Here is an 18,281-nt window from a genome sequence, read left to right as displayed (position 1 = left end):
TGTTTACATTCTTGTGTGTGGGTTGGGAATTTAGGTTTGTTTGTGATGAAACATCAAAGTTGGTTCCCAAATTATTACCGTGCAGTCATTTATGCTTTGTACCTTCCCACAAGAGGATGATAGAAACACACACGTCGACCGAGGTTTATGCATTGTTAATGGCGTCAAACTAACCTCTAACTCTTTGCATGGTGTGATCTTGCTTCTCCATTCAGTTTTCCTGCTCTTATTTATCCTATCATTTGTTTATACATTTTCTGTTTTCACAATCAGATTTTACAAGTAATGCTTTCCAAACCTTCGTGTTAAATAAAAAAATAGTAATACTCCATAAATATGTGAGTACATTTGATGTATCTACTTCTGTGCATCAGAAAGTGGCGTTTTAATGCTGATGTGTGCATAATGCTGGAATGTGGCCCACAGTCTTTCTGCACATAGCGTGACGGGTTATTGTACAAATGATGCCATCACAGGCAGGTAATTACAGCAGTCAGAGCAGATAGAGGCTGGAACTGAGACTGCTGTATTTTATCACAGGGACTTTTCTCAGTTACCAAAATGTACACAAGTAAATTAACAAAACTTACAGTTCAAATGAACAACAGCAAAAAGACTCCTTGAGTTCCACAGAAGAACTTCGGTGTTTTGAAATCAATAGCACTAGAGAATGGAGACCAACAGACAGCAGGGTTTGTAAAGGTGCCAGGGAAGAGACATCACACTGACCTTCCCTTCAATGTATGGTTAACCTGTGTTATAATTTGAGTGCTACCAGAATAACTATCCCAATTGTTGAGCTGTATTTAATGCAAAATGTGTACATCTCAAACAGTATGAGATGCTATTCAAACACACACAACACATTAACTTCTTGCACAACAATCCTGTAAAGCAATCCAGTTATGCTTTACAGGCTCAATATTCAACCATTGTTTGAGGAACAAATCCTTCTTCACCAGGCTGTTTCACATTTAGCCTCATTGCTACACTTTGGCTTGTTCCTGTAGTTGTAAGGAAGCACAGAATCCATCCATAGCCTTTGAATTATAAACTAGATGATAGAGGAACTTGAAGAACACATGCATCTATTTTAAATATGTTTATAAAATTTAAAATATATTTACACATATTTTCACATGGGTTGTTTTTCTGATGGATTGGTATCCTGATCCAGTTCCCATTTCAGCCACACAGAGCTGCAGGCACAGCTAAGGAGTGGCATGCTGCATTGCAGGAACAAGGTGCAACTAGGAGCCAATCACACAGCAAAGGCTTTGTGTCATCAAGCCACAGCCTTATTTACAGCGTGGACGCTTTTGCCTGGACTGGGAAATAAATTAATTTGAATTCTTTATATTTATGGTAGCTCAGCAGCAGAGACCTGTATCCTCTGTGGTCTGTTAAGCAACTGTGACTCAGTGATCCCTTTATTGCAAAGCCAAACCAAAATTCCAGCACACTTATACAATAAACTTTCACCATATCTTAATTATACGTGGGCACGTTGTCCACTCAGAAAAACAGGTCATCGGACATGATAAACATCTCCAGTGTGTGCTAACCAGACAGAGATTCCTAATTTTAAAGGCTTGCATCCAGCTGAAATTTCCTTGGGGTTTGTCTTTTCCATACCCCAAGTTCACCCACACGTTTCCTGTCCTCACCAACCGAATTGCAGGCTGAATGAATGAGACTGGTTCTGTGCTAAGGTTTAAACTTCTCTGCCCCAGAGTGCTTCACGGAGCATGGCCTAAGCCTTTATCTGCTTAGGTGCAAGCCAATGTTCAATATAAATGAATTCTGGCTTAATGGGCACAGACTCTGATGTGATGTTGGCTCACAGTGTGGACACAGCCTGATGCCTTTACATGGAGCTCCGGCGCTCCTGAGTGAGCTGGCAAGGCAATGCAATTCCAGCAGTTACACAGATCCAGCCTGCTGCTGACCACCATTCCTTCCCCAAAACCAAACTTCCACGAAGTCTCAAACTAGTGAGATACTCCAGAATCATAGAATCATTTGAGTTGGAAGGGTGCCTCAAAGTCATCTGGTCCAACTCCCCTGCAGTGAGCAGGGACACCCACAGCTCCATCAGGTGTTCAGAGCCCTGTGCAGCCTGGCCTTGAGTGTCTGAGGGATCAGAGCACCACCACCTCTCTGAACAACCTGCTCCACTGCCTCACCACCCTCACTTAGAAACAATCCAAGCCTTTGTTTCAGCCCTGGATACAACCGGCCCTCTGGGCTGCAGGGGCACATTGCTGGCCAGGTGTGCTTTGGATCCACTGGATTTCCTACAATTATCTCAGTAAACAGAAGAAAGTGCCTTACTGTATTTTTCGTTTTTGGTGAGTCTTTTACAATCTCACCTCTGCAAAAAGAAAATCCTCTCACATGGTAATGCTGCTCAGCCCCTCACTGAAACACCACAAGAAGAGACAACGGATTTACTGAGTTACAAAATGAAAAAGGTAACAAATTTAACATGGAATTAGGAAATGGAGCCCAGTAAGTCCATGTTTAAAATAAAGAGCCATCTTCTTCCTCTGGACCAGTACTGAACAGGCTGCCCGGAGAGCTGTGAGTGCCCCCTCCCTGGAGGTGCCCGAGGCCAGGCAGGACAGGGCAGCCAGCTCACAGCAGGGCTTAGGACTGGGTGGGCTTCAACTCCCTTCCAACCCTTCTATTACTCTGTGATTTCATGATTACTCTGACAGTTTTGCCTAAATGCCACAAAACTCCAGCCCCTACAGAAACAGAGATGCATTCAGGGCCCTGAAAGCGCTCACATTTTTATTCAGGTTTACTTAGCTGTGGGGCATGCCGGAACGATTGAACGGAGACTGACGTGCACTGCTTCCACCTGCGCTGCCCATTGCGTTTGTTGATGTACAAAGGTTTCCTCGCTAATAAAACCTCCAGTAAGGCGACAGTTTGGTGTTCTTTACCGGCCGAGTGCCTGTGGAAGCAGCTCTCTTGCTGCGTTACCGCACTGCCCTCTGCTACGCACTACGCTGCTCCCAGGGCCGCGCACCTGTCCGCCTCAGGGCGGGGGGAGCCACCGCCGCCCGCAGAGGTGAGGCGGGAAAGCGGCGCGGAGAGCGGGCGGCGGGCGGGCGGCGGGCGGGCGGCGGGGGCAGGCCTGTGGGCGGCCCGGCCCGGCAGGAGGAGGGCAGCGCGGCGGAGGGAGGGAAGGGCCGCGCCGGGCCGCGCCGGGCGGGAGCACCTGGGCGGGCTGGGCTGCCTCCTCCTCGCGTACGTTTCGACTTTCTTCCCCGCCCGGAAACTTGGTTCGGTAGCCGCGCCGGCCGCCGCCGCAGGCCGAGTCGGCGCCGGCTTCCCTCTCCTCTTCCCGCCCTGTCCCTTCTCCTCCAGGTGAGCGGCGGACGGGCACGGGGTTGGGTCTGGCGGGGGTCCGGGCCGGCGGGAGCGGCGTTTCCCGGGGACGCGGCGGCCGCGAGGGGCTGAGGGAGGGCGCTGCGGCCGGGGCTCCCGCGCGTGGTGCGGAGACGGCGCCCGCCACGAGGAGCCCTCGCTGGGCCCGGCCGTGCTGGGCGGCGCTGGGAGCGGCCCCCGGTCCGGCTGTACGAGGAAGAAGTACGCTGGTGGGGCCCGGTGCGAAGGGAGGCTGCGGGGCTGCGTTCCTCCGAGCGATGCGCTAAGTCGGCACGTTCCTGATGCTGCGCTGGTAAGTAATGCAGAAAAGTCTAACAAATAGCAATGGTGATAAAGGGCAAAAGAGAGCAACGTGACGGCGTGGACGTTTTGGAAATGCCTTGGAGGTAATAAATACATGAAGTGCTGCAGATGAGGTAATGCTTTGGAAGGGTTTTGGGAGGCTCGCTTTGTGAAGGGTACGATAGGACTGGAATGCTTTTATTTCAGCTGATGATACCAAGTTTTTCATGAGGATTTTCAGACTGAGTGTCAAAACAAGGGGCAGTCCCAGGGTGCTCCATAGAATCGTTTGAGTTGGAAGGGAGCCTAGAAGGTCATCTAGTCCAGCTTTCTGCAGTGAGCAGGGACACCTACAGCTCCATCAGGTGCTAAGAGCCCTGTCCGGCCTCACCTTGGCTGTCTCCAGGGATGGGGCTTTGTGAAACTTGCTCCAGTGCCTTGCTGCTCTTATTGTAGAAAACAGCTTCTTTTATTTTGAAACCATTTCCCTATGTCCTGTCACAGCAGACCCTGCTAAAGAATGTCTTCTTTTCTATAGCCCCCCCAGATACTGAAAGGCTATTCTCAGGTGTCCCTGGGTTCCCTTCTCATCTCCAGGCTGCACAGCCCAGCTCATGCTGGGTTATGTCTGCCCAGCATCCCCATCCCTCTGCCATTCCCCTCACTCAGCTTCAGGCAGCAGAGCAGTGCTAGTGGGAAGATGGCACAGGAGAATTGTCCCTGTGGGTGTACTGGGGGCTATCTGCTGGGCTTGGAAGCACACTGTCGTCCCATCTGCTAGTTTGTGGTCCCACTTAGCACTTGGGATGCAAAATGAGTGCTTTTCTGTTGCTACCAAACCTTCAGATGAGTAATGCTGTAATTTCATTTTCTGATCATATTTTACAGCCAAGGACCAGAACTGTGTAAAGGCTCCTCAGGAAACGCTATTCCAGCCCAAGGCAGATAGAAGTGTTGTGAGAGGTCTCTGCTGTGTCAACTGTATGTTGGTGCAGGGTGACGGCACACAAGTCAGCCCAGGGAGATTCATGTCAATGTCACAAGGCCCCAGAGGTGTCTAGTCCAGTCCTTTGGCTTCTGGAGACTCCGGAGGAGCCCTGGGTTTGAGTAGTACAATGCGGTGTCCAGGACAGTAGTTACCCTGTAGCAGCAGTGCCAGCTGTGTGCTGCGCCTCTAAGGGACAGCGCTGACGTTTGTCCTTGGTGCTTGAAGGCCAGAGTTCTTTGGCAGCTCTCCAATAAAAGGAAGCAGATTGTGCACATGGCTCCTCCAAAACAAAACTTTTGAGTTGCAAGCTGAAACTTCTAATGCTTGAACTGTTACAATACAGCTAAGCAGATGTAGAATGTCTGCTGCTGGAAGGGGATGTCAGTGTTCACGTTTATTGCCTTCTCCAATGAAGTCTGCTGCCTAAAGAAGTTCGTGAAGTCACAACAGCACTAATGCTCGTGTAGAGGGAAAACAAAGGGGTTCTTTGGCTGAGGATGGAGCAAGGAAATACCAGATCAGCCTTTTGTGGAGTTAGCTGTTGGAATACAGCTCTGCTGGAAAACCTTACCTCCCTCACTGTGTCTATGCTTGTATGCAAGCATGATGCATATGTAACTCATTTAAATAACGGAGATTCACTGGCATAAAATAGTGAAATGGAATGGAGAGAGGGACCACTGGTTGCAGCAAAGAGGAAGTTTCTCTGTTGAAAAACAGGCTTCTTTTGAAGTTTCTTACCAAAAGAATGAGGAAAGTGAGAGCCCAGTAACAAATCCTCCAGTAACTCCAACCTCCTGTGTGAGGAATGAGAGCTGTAAAAGGTGAAAGAAACAGTTCCAGAAGGAATCCAGTGGCTCAATGACCTTCTGCTCTAGAAAACCTTGAGGGTTAGAGATGCCTGATGGAACAAGTTGAGGATTGTTCTGCATAACATGAGTGCCAGCTGAATGGAGATCCCAGTAACGTCAGTTAGCACTTGTAATTAATGGTTTCATAAGCAATGATAGTTCTGTACTTCCCAAAGCATAGTGACTGGATGAATTTACCTGCTCATGAAATTGTAGAGTCCTAGGCATAATGGTAGGTGACCAGAATAAAGTACCTGTTGCTCACGAGGCATCCCCTGCTGTACTTTTAACTCTTCAGTGTGCATTGCCGTATCTTTTTTTTTTTTTTTTTTTTTCTCTCATTTAAAGCAAAGCAGAGGTAAAAAATCTGCTGAAATTGCGATACCAACTTCATTTAGAAAATTGAGCTGCATCATCTCATTCCAACTGTATTTCTTGCAAGAGTGGTTGCAGCTGTTGTCTGATGGGCTGGAGTATGTTTTGCTGATACGTTACAAACCCCTCTTGTTTGGCTTTTCCTTCTCAGCTTACTTTAGTGGTGCTGCTCATACAGTTGTTAGGAATCATGTTTGACAGTCTCTCACTGGTTTATATGCCCTGATTTATAGCACGCAAAGTGTTGCCGTAGGCTGAAACTTACCTTGGAAGTTTCTTGAATGAATTGAGTTTTAAACCTTTGGATACTTTGGATAAGAAATTGTCCACGAGCCAGTATGCTGTGCACCATTGGAAGTGTCCGAGGGGGATTTAGATGACCACAAGTAGTGGGAATTACTGCACTGCTCCAGGAAAAAACTGCAGGCTGAAAGGAGGGAAATGCAGTCAAGCTGGAGGAATTTGGAGAGACAATCAGCAGCTTGCACATGGGGTTGGTTTTATGTATAGGGCTGCTCCAGGGGTCTTGTGCAGCAGACTTTTTTGATGACTATACTGTTCCTTATTTGGAATTGTCTGTGGAAGGGAAGTACTGGAATGGACTTGTTTAAAAAAAAAAGTGTTGTCTACCATTGTCTGCTCTTTGCCTGGGCCTTAAATTGTGCAAGCTTTGCAAACAGCTGCAGCAGGCTTTCTCATTAAGAGCTGACCACGTGGCAGATAACACGGGTTGAGTTGAAACGTAACCTTCTTCTTTGAGAACTTTTGCTTGGCTCTGCCATCGTTCCTTTTGTGATTGGTGGAAGTGGAGTACCTCTTGATCAGCCCTATTTGTGAAGTCCTCAGACTTACTAACCTCCGCCCCAGGCTAATAAATAACAGATACGTTCTTCTCATCTAATAAGCCCTTCTACAGTCTATAAATAGAAGGGGAAAAAGAAAAAAGTCAGCCACCAACCACTGCCTTGGGTCTGTATGATATCCTTTGTTAAACGATCTCGTTTGGAGTGGACAAGAACTGCTGTATGATTATTTCAAGTAGGATGCGTAAAAGTAAATAATGGTCTTCTGGGCCTTTTTGTATTTATGACTTAGGAAAAGAGTTCTCCTGTGAGGTTAGCACCTGGCTGAGCAGGAGAGGCTGTGCCCCATTCCTGCCCAGTGCTCTGCCTGAGGTCGTGCTGGGCGGCTGCCTGCTGACGAAGAAGGGATGGCTGCTTTCCTTGTGGGTAGTGGGAGGACTTTGGTCAGCAGGGCTGTTCCAGCTCTTGCAACTGCTGAGAAGGCCGCGCCAATTTTTTTACATTATTTTTAGAGCAATGGAACATAGATAATGATTTACTCATACTGTAAATATGTACCTGAAAAAGTTAAGATAACAATGGTTCTTAAAGACCTATTTCTGGTACCAGCTTACAGGCAGCTTAGAATCAGGTTAAGACTTGAAAAGAAAAAAGTCTCTTTCTGGTTTATTCCCCCCCAAGCTGTGAGGGGTGTTTGTTTTAAGTCTGAAGGCAACTAGATATACCAAGAGAAATTATATGGTGAGAATGCATCTTAAATTACACGTGCAACCATGCTTAAGCTTGTGAACCCGTAAGACAGAAATCCTAAGCAATAGAATGTGTGCTTAAAATGAGCCATAATGTTGTTCTTTAAGTCTTTAGGAGAATGTAGTCCTTAATGGAAAGAGGCTTTATTTTTTGTCCCCACTTTCCTTTAGTGCTTATGAACTGCTGTATGTGGGGAAGGCTGTTGGGGTACTGGTTGCATCCTGCCTGCCCGTGGGCTGGCGGGAGTTTAAACTGCTTTCAAACCTCCCTGCGCACCCTGAGGAACTGCAGTGAGATCTTGTGGTCTGGGGAATTAGTTAGCTTTTTTTTTTTTTTTTTTTTTTTTTTTTTTTTTTAGATGAAGATAACTTGTTTTCTTTCCCCTTTAGCATGATCTGATGGCATGTAAAGGGAGCTACCAACTTAATTATCTTTTAATTCAGCTTTTTAGTCAGTTGGAACATGCTTGGGCTAGATGGTACTTTGCACTCCTTTTGATGAAATGCCCTGTTACCTTGTGAAGGGAAGTCTGCACTGTTGTGTGCTGGGCAGGGTGAAACGCCCTGCTGGTATCAAGGGATGCTTTCATTGACTGTGTCATACTTCTAAGTGTACTGTAAAATAAATAAATAAAAACTAACACAACACAAAAGCACTGGTGTAACTGAGACCCAAATTTGCCTTGGTGCAGGTAGCTAAAAGTTCTGTTCTTTTATCCTGCAATAAAGCCCTAATCAGATGTTTCCAATGGTAACAACTGCCAGTGTGACAGAGGATGAATGCTTTGCTTTCTCGCAAGACAGGTGAGGCCTAGAACTACAGAAATGCTGTATGTCTACCCAAGGCAATCTCACTCCTCACACTGTTTATGATCATATATGCTAATGGCTGTCCTAGTAAGGATATTTAAACACAGACTTTAAAAGCACGCGGTTACATAATGCATGGTCTGCTTCTTCCCTTCTGGACTTTATCATAGAAAACATCCACTCCTTTTCTGACCTGTATTCTATGACACCCAGACACAAGTAGACAATAACATACAGCGTGCCGTCAGGCGACTGCAGGAGCAGTAGCTATCAGGGTTGGCTGCTTACTGAGGCTTGTACCTGAGACAAGCTTCTGCATGTTACGTACTTATTTCATATTCTGTAAACCCTGGTGCTGTTTTCTTTCCATAAACAAGGACGTGTCAGGTAGACACAATGGTGTGTGATGGCATAGGGGTGCCTGTGTTTGTGTGATGTAGGATCTTTACCTCTTGTCCTCAGAACCCAGCTCTTAGGAAAGTGTGTGTTGCACCAGATATTTAGATGAACCTAAATCTCAACATCAAATCTTCTCCTTTGATTTGGCTTGCGGCTTTTTGCTTCAAGTGCAGGAGAGGTTTTGGTTATTGCAGGTTAGGTCCCTTATCCTTAAATCATAGTAATGGATTCCCCCTTTCTTAGTGGAAAACCTTATTCACAAATGTCTAACTGATCTTTAGGGATGGAGTTGCAGGTAGTTGCCCAATTCAGAGCGTAGGTGAGATGGGGGTGGAGGTAGGGGTATTTAACTTCCTAGAGAGAGATTATTAGATGCAATAAGAAAAACGAAGCGTACAAAGAAAATATGCGCATGCTGCCGGCAATGAAGATCTCACAGAAGTCTGTGTGTTGTATTCTGCAAAGAAGCAAATTGATTGAACTGGTAAAACAGAACAATCTGCATAAGCTTTATGTTCCTGTGACCATAAAGCAGGCAGCTTGCATGTTTGTGGGGAAGAAAGGGTGTGGAAAGGAGGATGGATGCAGCGGAAGCATTTAGCAAAGGTGAGAAAGCATCAGAAACGTAAATAAAACAGCTTCTTCTGCAGCATTTATCTTCACTTCCGTGGGTTGGCATTGAAGTTATCCATTTTTCAGAGCAGCGTGTTAAAATAGTAATTGTTCAATCTCCTTGGAGGAACAGTGCAGGTGGAAAACATTTTATACCTCTCTGTTTAATCCCTCGTTAAAAACAGAGGAGAGGGGAAATTTACAGGTGCTTATTACCCAGGTGTTATTAACTGAATAACACCAGAATCTCCTGCTCTGTACAAAGGATTGTTGGGATCACACTGTGCTGTCCTGCTGCTCTAGAGCCAGCTGGGTTCCTGGTGAGATGGTTACAGTGCTGTGGCCTTGCTGTGGCAGTGCTAATTGAGTTGAGAAACAAATGTATGGTATTGAGAGAAGTGGAGCAGAGGAATTTTTGTGTAGCTTTCTCATAAAATCAGGTACATGTTTGCTATTCATTTCTAGCAAGATTTTAAAAATCAGTAATACAAATCAAAAAACTTCTCTTTATATTTTCCAATATTACTGAAACCACCTGAAAATGAAAACCCATGTGCCATACTGAGAGCTGATGCTGCAGCAGCTGCTCAGGAGAAAATTCCTTGGGACAGGCTCACTGACATCAAGCAGACCTTGGAGCACATCCCTCCGAATCGGGTTTTCTAGACCAGCATGTATTTTCTAGTCTAATGTGACAGTGATTCTGTTCCAGGAAAATACAGTTGAGAAAACAGATGCTTGCCCAGAAATTCAAGTGAGTTAAATACCAAGTTGTCCAATAAGCGCAAAAATGCAAGGCTTCAGAATAAAACTTGTTTTCAGGCTTATGGTTAAGGAATGAGCAGAAATGATGGGGACAATGGGAGCTTTTAAACTGGCAGTCTCTGTTGAGATGGAGTGCAGCAAAGCAGCCTGGATGTGCAGCTCCTCAATTGAAGCATTCAGGTAAGTGCTGTGCAGTTCCTCTCCAGGTGCCTCATTAGGAACTCTTGGCTTGAAGGCAAGGTTAATCACTGAAGGGGTTATTTCTTGTATAGTCAGACAAACCTCTTGTTTACAGAAGCCTTGGCTTCATACTTTTACTTTCAGTGGCCTAATCTTCAGCAGTATCAGAAAGTAAAAAGGAAAGGCAGTAGGGCTCTGTGTTATCACCTGTAAAGTATTCTGGTGTTTGGTACTGTGCCTTTTGGAAAAAGCAGCCTGCTGTAAGTATTGCCTACAAAGATCTGGTGGTTCAACACTATTTTCTGGTGACTAATATAAACTAAGGATGGCTTGTTCATAGTTGTGAAAGACTGTAGCAGCAGTTGGAAGTGTTTGGGCAGGATGCTGGTGTCATGGAAAACCTGCTGCTTTTCATGCTCGTGAAATCCTCCTTCAAAGTGGAGCTGAGATTCAGCTAAAGAAAAACAAGCCCAACAGTTACAGAACACTTTGCAACCTCTTTCTCTCTCACTTAGGGGGGAAAAAAATAAATATATATATTCCTATTTAGAGAAGCGCAAGGCTTGTGAGCCAGTTGAAAACTGAAGAAAGTTTTGCAGTTTTTGGTGTCCGTTTTTCTTATGGCTTATTGTTAGAGCACTGGGTTTGCTATGTTAGGATCCATCATGAATTTGCTGCCTTGTTTTATGTGATTAAACTGCCTTTGGTTGGTGCCCTCCTGGTGTGTGCCCTCAGTTGTCTTAATCCAGGATGTGCTGCCTTTGTTTTGTCCACCCCTCGAAATTAATTGTGTTGCCTTTACGTGGAATGTTGTATTTCCAGTCTCCCAGGGGAATGCAGTCATAAATATAATAGCTGGTGCAATTATCACAGACAGCTGTCACACGGCCGTGTATGTGGGGATGCGCCCTGTCGTCCCAAAGCCAGCTCTTATAGCCAGGCTGTTGGTAACGCCTGCAGCATCAACATGTGTTAACATAGAACACCTTTGTGTTTCCAGCGTGCTTTCCATGCCACAACTGTATTTTTTTAATATCAAGAACTAGATTTTTAATGGTTAATTTTTTAGCGAAGATGTTCCCCTTGTCAGCCTGATCTGTGAGGAGGAACCTTTACGCTTCTGCCGCGTCCTCGCCTTGCTGTCTGTAGGCTGACTGCATCCTTCTTTGTTTGGCAATGAGAAACGTGCTCCTCAGGGCCACTCAGAGAGGGGGTGGAATAGCATTTTTGGTTCACAGGTTTGGGTTGGTATTCTTTCCTTGGATTTTCCTGTGTGATGGCTGTAAGCTGCTTACAGTCAGATTCAGAGTCGCATAAGAGTGTTACATTCCTGCATGTAGTGGCTCTGGGTCTGTAGTTGAGCATCTTGTGATGTGAGCTCAGTCTGTCAATGGGAACGGCAGTGAAGTCATACCCCAAGGAGGTGGCACTGGGGTGTTGGTGACTGAAAGCAACCTGTATCGAGGCTGCAGCTGTGTGAGCAGGCAGGCTGGGACAGAATTGTGTCTGTGCCCCACAGTAAAGTAGGGAAGAGAGAAGTTCCTTACAGAGTGAGAGTGGTGCCCAGCAGTGCTGAGAGCTGAAATGTTGAGGTTGGCAGCAGGGATGTTGCTTTTCAGTGGTGCTCGACCCAACTTTCTTCATCAGTTATTTTAGTACAGGTGGAGGCAAAACAGTGGAAAGGTTTCCTGGAGTACTTGCTCGCTCTGAAACAACTTTCTAAGCAGCCACAGAAGCAGCCTGTCAGTTCTGCTCTGAGTTGGGGTGCTCTGGAGGCCAGCCCTGAGCCAGGCGCTGACTGGGGACTCCCAATGCTTGGAGGCAGAGGGGCTGTGCCCACAGGGTAAGAACAGGAGGCACTGTGCTGCTGCTGCCAGGAGCAAGCTTGCTTTGGTGGGGGAAAAGATCAGACCTGATAAGTCTTCCTTCAAAAAAATTCTGTTCTTTGAGTCGAGGTTACAGCACAAGGAATCCTGCTTTTTAAAAAAAATCCACCACCACTGCTTTTGTTCTTCTTATGCAGTGAAGATAAAGGTGAGCCCAAAGAAATCTTTTCTCTCGCCCACACAGGGTAGGAAACAAGAGGACTGTGCAGGTTTATTTTCTTCAGTTCTTTGTCACGTATGGGAGGGCTGTGTTACTCCTGGGGTCACTCAGACTCAGATGTTTTTGTTGTGTTTTTAAAACAGCATTAGAGGAGCACCATATACACGTGTCAGGCTTTGACATTTTCATAAACAACAAAAAGCAGCACGAGAATGGCAGGGGTTGCTGGGGTGCTCCAGCCTTCAGAGGCCAGAATGTGCAGCAGAAACTGCAACAGATGGAGTGAATTTTCAGCTTCACTAAACAGCTGCAGCCCTGGGAGCTGGCTGCAGGACACCGGAGCTGGGCTCCACCTGAGCAGCCGGCAGCTGTGCCTGTTGTGTTCAAACACTGCATTTTCTAGACACCTAAGGTCTGTCTTGTTGCACAGTAGTCATCTTTGCTGAATAAGATGTTAGCAATTTTCCTCATGCTGAACATCTGCTTTCTGGCTGAATCACTGAGCAGGCGGCAGGCTTGTTTGAGCCTGCTGCCCTCCCAGAGCTGCTGGTTGCCTCTGCCTCGCCGAAGGCTGTGTGGGATGGGTTTGCTTCGTGGCTGAGGTGCCAGGCCCTGGTTCCCTGGTGGCTGCAGGAGGGTCCTTCTCATGGAAGGGATGGTGGGATAAAAGGAAAAGGTTCTTTGGCACTTTGGAATGAACCTTCACACCTGGCTTTCAAGGGTCTGGGCTTCCAAGAACAAAATGGAGAAGAAAAATGCAGTAAGGTTGTGGTGATGCTTTTATCTTCCACGAGTTTTGAAGTGACTCATAAATGAGATCATCACACAACTTTAGGCACAGAAGGCAGTGTGAATTTGGTAAATAATGTGGTGCCCCTTTCCACCCCATTAAGAAGTTGTTTATCAGCAAAATTACCATAGAGTTTGTTTTCACTGAGACAGGAGAGCTGTTTAATCACTTGCCAAAATCTTATGCAAATACTACAACCCGAAGCACAAGTATTTTGTGTTGGTAGGTGTTAGCCTTGGAAGCTTCCTTAACTGATCTGAACGGATTGATCAGCATTGGTAGGTGATTGATGCTGAAATGTTTTCTTTTCACGTGCGGGATGCCTTCAGATCAAATGCGAGCTTTCAGTCAGAAAAACAGCAGAGGTGCCCGAGTCTGGTTCAGACAGGTAAGTAGCGAAGATCAGTGGCATTTCTGGAAGGGCAGAGCACATCTGCTCCTGTTTGTGGGTAAGAGCTAAGGAGTGAGTGCACGAAAAGAGCAGGGGCTGTATGCCCCGTGTAAGCCCCTTCCTGCAGGGGAAGAAGCTTTCTGGTGCTGCAGCAGAGCAGCTTGGTGCTCGCTTCCCCCCTACAGCTGCCACCACCTCTGCAGCTATGTAAAAATTTGCCCGGGAAGTCACTTGATTGTGCCGGTGATATATTATCCCTTTAATTAAATAGATGACTTATGCTTGACAATTAGTTGAGGTGGAATGATGTATGCTTTTTATTAGAAACCCATGACTAATTTTTTCTGGCTGTTCTTGCTATCTTATTGTTCTTGCCTACTCTCCCGCAGTGTCGCTGCTGCGTGCCAGCCGTGTCCTCCAGGCACTGGTGCAGACCGGTGTTCGCTCTTGCTCAGGCTATTACCTGTTCCAGACAAAGCAACTATTTTCAAAAGTTTTCCATGTCGTCACTGTTGTGCTTTTATTTTTAAACTGGGATTTTTAAAGTGGTCTTAAAAAAACCCGGTCGTATGACTTCATCTAGTACTGCATCTCCAGGTTGGGAGTAAGCCTTCCTGCAGCAGTGTCTCTGCATGTGATCTGCAGCAAACTCAGGTGAATGTTGTATTTAATTACAGTGGGCAAGGTTCAAAAGGGGTGTGACTGGAGACACTGTTACTAACATCAGTACAGCAGCAGCTGCAAAGAGCTCAGTTTGTCCCTTACCTCCCGACCTGTAAGAAGGTGAAGCTCAAGCCTTTGTCTTACAGTACAGCCATCTATGACATGTGCTGTACTTATGGCTTTTCCCTCCCTTAGAAAACTTGAGTCTTTTCATAGAAAATATGTTTCCGTGGATAAATTTAGGCATGGATGAGAAGGGAACAATGCATTCTTTGTTAACACTAATGTTTTGTGCTGGGAGTGAGCTTAAGAGGAAGGAAATGTGGCTCAGATTTTTTTTTTTTTGTTTCTTTTGAAATTTCTTCCTCTTCTTCTTCCTCATCCTCAGACCACTCTCCCCAAAAAAGACCAAAAATCCGGACAAGTAGAAATCCTCAAACTGATCTTTCACCATACGTGTCTTATAAATGGATAATATTCAGTATCCTTGGAAAGCTCTAGAAAAAAATGGTCCATGTGAAAATTATTCTCTCAAGAATGTGCAGTGTTTGTCTCAGCTCTTCCAATTCGTACACTTAGTGGGGTTTTACACACCCTGTGTCACCGTGGCATGTAAAGTAATTTCAGCTTCAGTTCATCCACTTAAAGATTTTGCTGGATTGTGTGCTTTTGATCTCTCATCCTTGGGTTGATCATTCACAGGATCTCTCTGGAAGGAAGAACTCTTAAGGGGTTGGTAGGGTTGAGAATACCAGGGGAAACTTAAGGTGGGAATGCAATTTAATTTTTAATTGGCTACGTTGTGAGCTGGCACTTAGCTGGGAATTGCTCTTTCTCTTCTTTTCAGCAGAGGACTCTGTCAGACAGCTGCTACCGGACACATTTCCTTCCTGCTGCCCTGGGAGTGCACTTCCTGGCCACCATGGCTGATCCCGCAGCAGAAGAGCAGGCACACCACGGTGGTGAGCTGTGCTGTGAATGCGGTCAGTTCCACCTCTTGCCAGACAATCATCTCTACAACTTCCAGAATGAAGTGGACGATGAACTCATTTGCCACATCTGCCTTCAGCCTCTGCTCCAGCCTATGGACACCCCCTGTGGGCATACGTACTGTTTCAAGTGCCTTGAAAACTTCATGCAGGAGTATAACTTCTGTCCTATGGATCGGAAGAAGCTCTCTCTCCAGCAGTGCCACAAGTCCAGCCTTCTAGTCCGAAACCTGTTGGATAAGCTGGTTGTCATCTGTCCATTCAAGGCAGAGTGTCAGCAGACAATGCAGCGGTGTGAACTAGAAGCTCACCTGCAGAACAGGTGCTTCCCATTTACCTTGCGTTATCGCGCTGCATGTAGTGCCATCTGTCTCTTGTGCTTCTGAGCAGAAAGCTTTTTAGATTGGGACAAAATGGTACAGCAGAGATGAGGTGACAGCAGGTGAGGCCAGAAAGGTGGGTGTGTGAAGACAGCATAATTGTGAGCTAGGGAAGTGAGCTCCCACGTGCTGCAGGAAAAAGGTTGAAGTCTTTCCTTGCCTTCTTGCAGGCAAGTTGTCTGTGGACACAACCACTCAAATGTATATAAATCATGTGCCCTGATCTGGGGAGCCTGTCTCTTTGTAAACAATTCGAAAGATGTATATTCCTTCTTTCACTTGTGTGGAAAAGAAAGAGACACTAAGTCAATACTCTGGAGGCAAGGGATCGTGCAGTGTTACCAGTTTAATTGGTCCAATTAAGATGTGCAATATATGTCTTTGATCCAAATAGTGTAAGTCCCTCCAAGCTGTGCATTATGCACTTGCTGAATCACCTACTTATAATTCCATTATCCTCTCTCATTCTTCTGCTGAGAAAACGAAGCACATGAAATATATGTTTTTCCCTTTGTGTAGAGGAAGAGCTTTTTTTTTTCCTTGCACTTCAGCAGAGATGTGTTTAGGTACTTCCGTTGTTGGCTAAGCTGGTAGCGGGCGAAGTTCTAAAGTGCCAGTGCCAGAGGTCTCAGCATGGTATGGAATGACATCTGTTCCTAGTTAATGATTGCAGGAAAGGGAGCTAAGTGCAGGCTGCTTGCTAAGTGCAGGCAGAAGCAGGCCTTCGTTGGTGAGGTGTACTTTTCTCAGTTGGTATTGAGAAGCGCAGCTTGTTTCCCTTCAGCTGTGTTGTAGCTTTTTGAGTCAGAGCCATGTGTTATAAATAGGTCACCCAGCACTTGGGATACTCTCACAGTTCCAGCCAGGCTCATACCCTTGCTGTTTAGCCTGTCTTTGTTACCACAAGCTGAGAGCTCCTGTTAGAGCTGGGGCAGTGGTGGAAGATGCCATGAGAAAGCTTACAGCGTCCTTGAACTGACTCTGTACTGTTTTCTCATTGCCATCAGGACTGAATGCTGGTGCTGCAGAAAGGACTGCCCACATAGCTGTGGTGCTGCACGGGCATGGCCAGAGCGGGGCTGGGTACAGAGCTGAGGGGTCAGAACCTTCCTCTGAGCTCCTTAAGTCTGCCTTGGTACCAGTAAACTTCTGTCACTTGCTGATCCCTCTGATGCATGAGTTACACTTCAGAGAGGGAGGCATCCTTCAATGTTAATGACACTGACCTGACTGGAAACTATATCCTTCCCATACAGTTCTGAGCATCTCCAGAGGGGATGGAGTATTCTGAAAGTCACGACTTTGGGTTGTGAGCGTTTTAAGATTGAAAAGTGGAAAAAAGGAGGAAAAAAAAGAAGTTACACTGGGGTTTGGGTGTTTTTTTTTTTTTTTTTTTTAATGTGAGATTAAATTATAGTAGGATACCTAAGGGAATAAGTAGCAACTAGCAGCTTGTTTCTTGGGGGATTCTGTTGCCCTTAGCAAAATTCATTTATTTGTCCACATCTTAAGAGGGTTGTGCCCAAGTGAGTCAGCTAGCTTCTGCCTTTTAGGGTAACTTTTAGGGTCATTTTGTTGGCTCCAAGCGAAAGATGACCAGGGATACACCGGATAATACCTGGGTAAGGCTTGTTTATCCAGAATGTAAATAGAGTTTAATTTGAAAAGTGACTGTGGTAAACACCCAGTTCTACTCATGTCTCTGAAAGTGACGCTTTTGCATTCATCGCTCTCCTTACCTGCTACTTTTCTGTGAGTGCTTTTGATAAAAGACCTTGTTTTTCCTCGCTCGTTTTTGCTGAGATAGCTACGGTGCAACTGCATACAGAGCACATTTTTTGAATGCAGAGTTACTCCTGGAACCTCCAGGTGGGGAGTGGTCAGTGGGAGTAAAGCTTCTGTGAATTGCTCCCATTCATCTTCAGCACGGATTGGAGGCCAGGAGCTGCCCGAGGGTCAGGCCGCGTTCAGGGGAAAGAGAATCAAGCTCTGCTCACTGCTCTCCCATGTTACCAGCTCGTTAAAAACAAAGCTTGATTCAGAGCTGAGCTTGAAATTCGAGTCACTTCCTTTGCATAAAGTTACAGTTCATCATCAGCTCTAAAAGCACAGAGCTAAGTGTTTGCTTATGTTTTAAAAGAGGTATTGTCTTCACTGAGAGTTTGCCATGTAAATATTTAGCAAGTGTAAGTCCTCTTCCCATTCCATTTTCCTTTTAAAAGTATTGAGCTTAATAATTTTGAAAGTAAGAGAGTGAGTAGTCCGCTCTTCTACTTATGAAAGTAGAAGCTGAAAGTAGAATGAGAGCAACTTCAAGCATCTGTGATACAAGCTCAGCAGCTGCTGAGATCCTGAACGTCCTTCTCTGCCTGCTTTCCTCACTCAGAGCCTACGTGTGCTGCGTCAGCCACTTACGGTCACTGACAATCTCTCTCCAGGTGTCCTGGTTTCAAGAAATACAAATGTGAACTACAGCAGAAAAGGAGCCCTGTTTCCAAAGGGAAGGAAGAGCCCCTCACCAAGGTGGAGACAAGTGCGCCCAGGGATCCAGAGGGACCCAGTGGAGGATCCCCGCTTGTAGCAGAAAGCTCCGCAGCTGCTGTGGTGTCACTAGGGACTGCAGAGCCTGGACTGGTTAACCCAGCTTTTGAGGAGACTGAAGAAGGTGAGCGTTTGATAAACAGATGTAATTATGTAATTACCTTTTATAATATAAAAATGAGGTAATTATTTCAGACGCTTCTCCAGTATTGTTAGATATCCTCTCTTTCCTCATCTTGCTCTTGAGGAGAGGGAAGATACGTTCATC

At 45.9% G+C, this 18,281-nt stretch overlaps 1 protein-coding gene across 6 annotated transcripts in view; it reads left to right on the top strand.

The window, feature by feature from the left end:
* The first annotated feature begins 3,024 nt into the window (after positions 1 to 3,024).
* LOC122183078 (ligand of Numb protein X 2-like) overlaps positions 3,025 to 18,281 on the top strand; it is a 29,699-nt gene continuing 14,442 nt past the window's right edge. The window contains exons 1-3 of one of the 6 annotated variants that reach the window (XM_042876836.1): positions 3,025 to 3,079; positions 14,954 to 15,414; positions 17,911 to 18,137. In XM_042876836.1, coding sequence (XP_042732770.1) covers positions 15,026 to 15,414; positions 17,911 to 18,137 — 616 coding nt within the window. In that variant the 5' untranslated portion in view covers positions 3,025 to 3,079; positions 14,954 to 15,025. Of the gene's footprint in view, positions 3,080 to 3,251; positions 3,379 to 3,591; positions 3,692 to 13,353; positions 13,438 to 14,052; positions 14,095 to 14,950; positions 15,415 to 17,910; positions 18,138 to 18,281 lie in introns of those variants that run through there. The other 5 variants (XM_042876834.1, XM_042876832.1, XM_042876833.1 and 2 more) reach the window with 5 other exon arrangements.

Source organism: Lagopus leucura, unplaced genomic scaffold (genome assembly GCF_019238085.1).
Source record: "Lagopus leucura isolate 7727_CA_CO unplaced genomic scaffold, USGS_WTPT01 Super-Scaffold_100016, whole genome shotgun sequence".
NCBI classification, from domain to species: domain Eukaryota; kingdom Metazoa; phylum Chordata; class Aves; order Galliformes; family Phasianidae; genus Lagopus; species Lagopus leucura.
The sequence above is the reverse complement of the archived record's forward strand: the minus strand, read 5'-3'. Positions and strand labels throughout refer to the sequence as shown.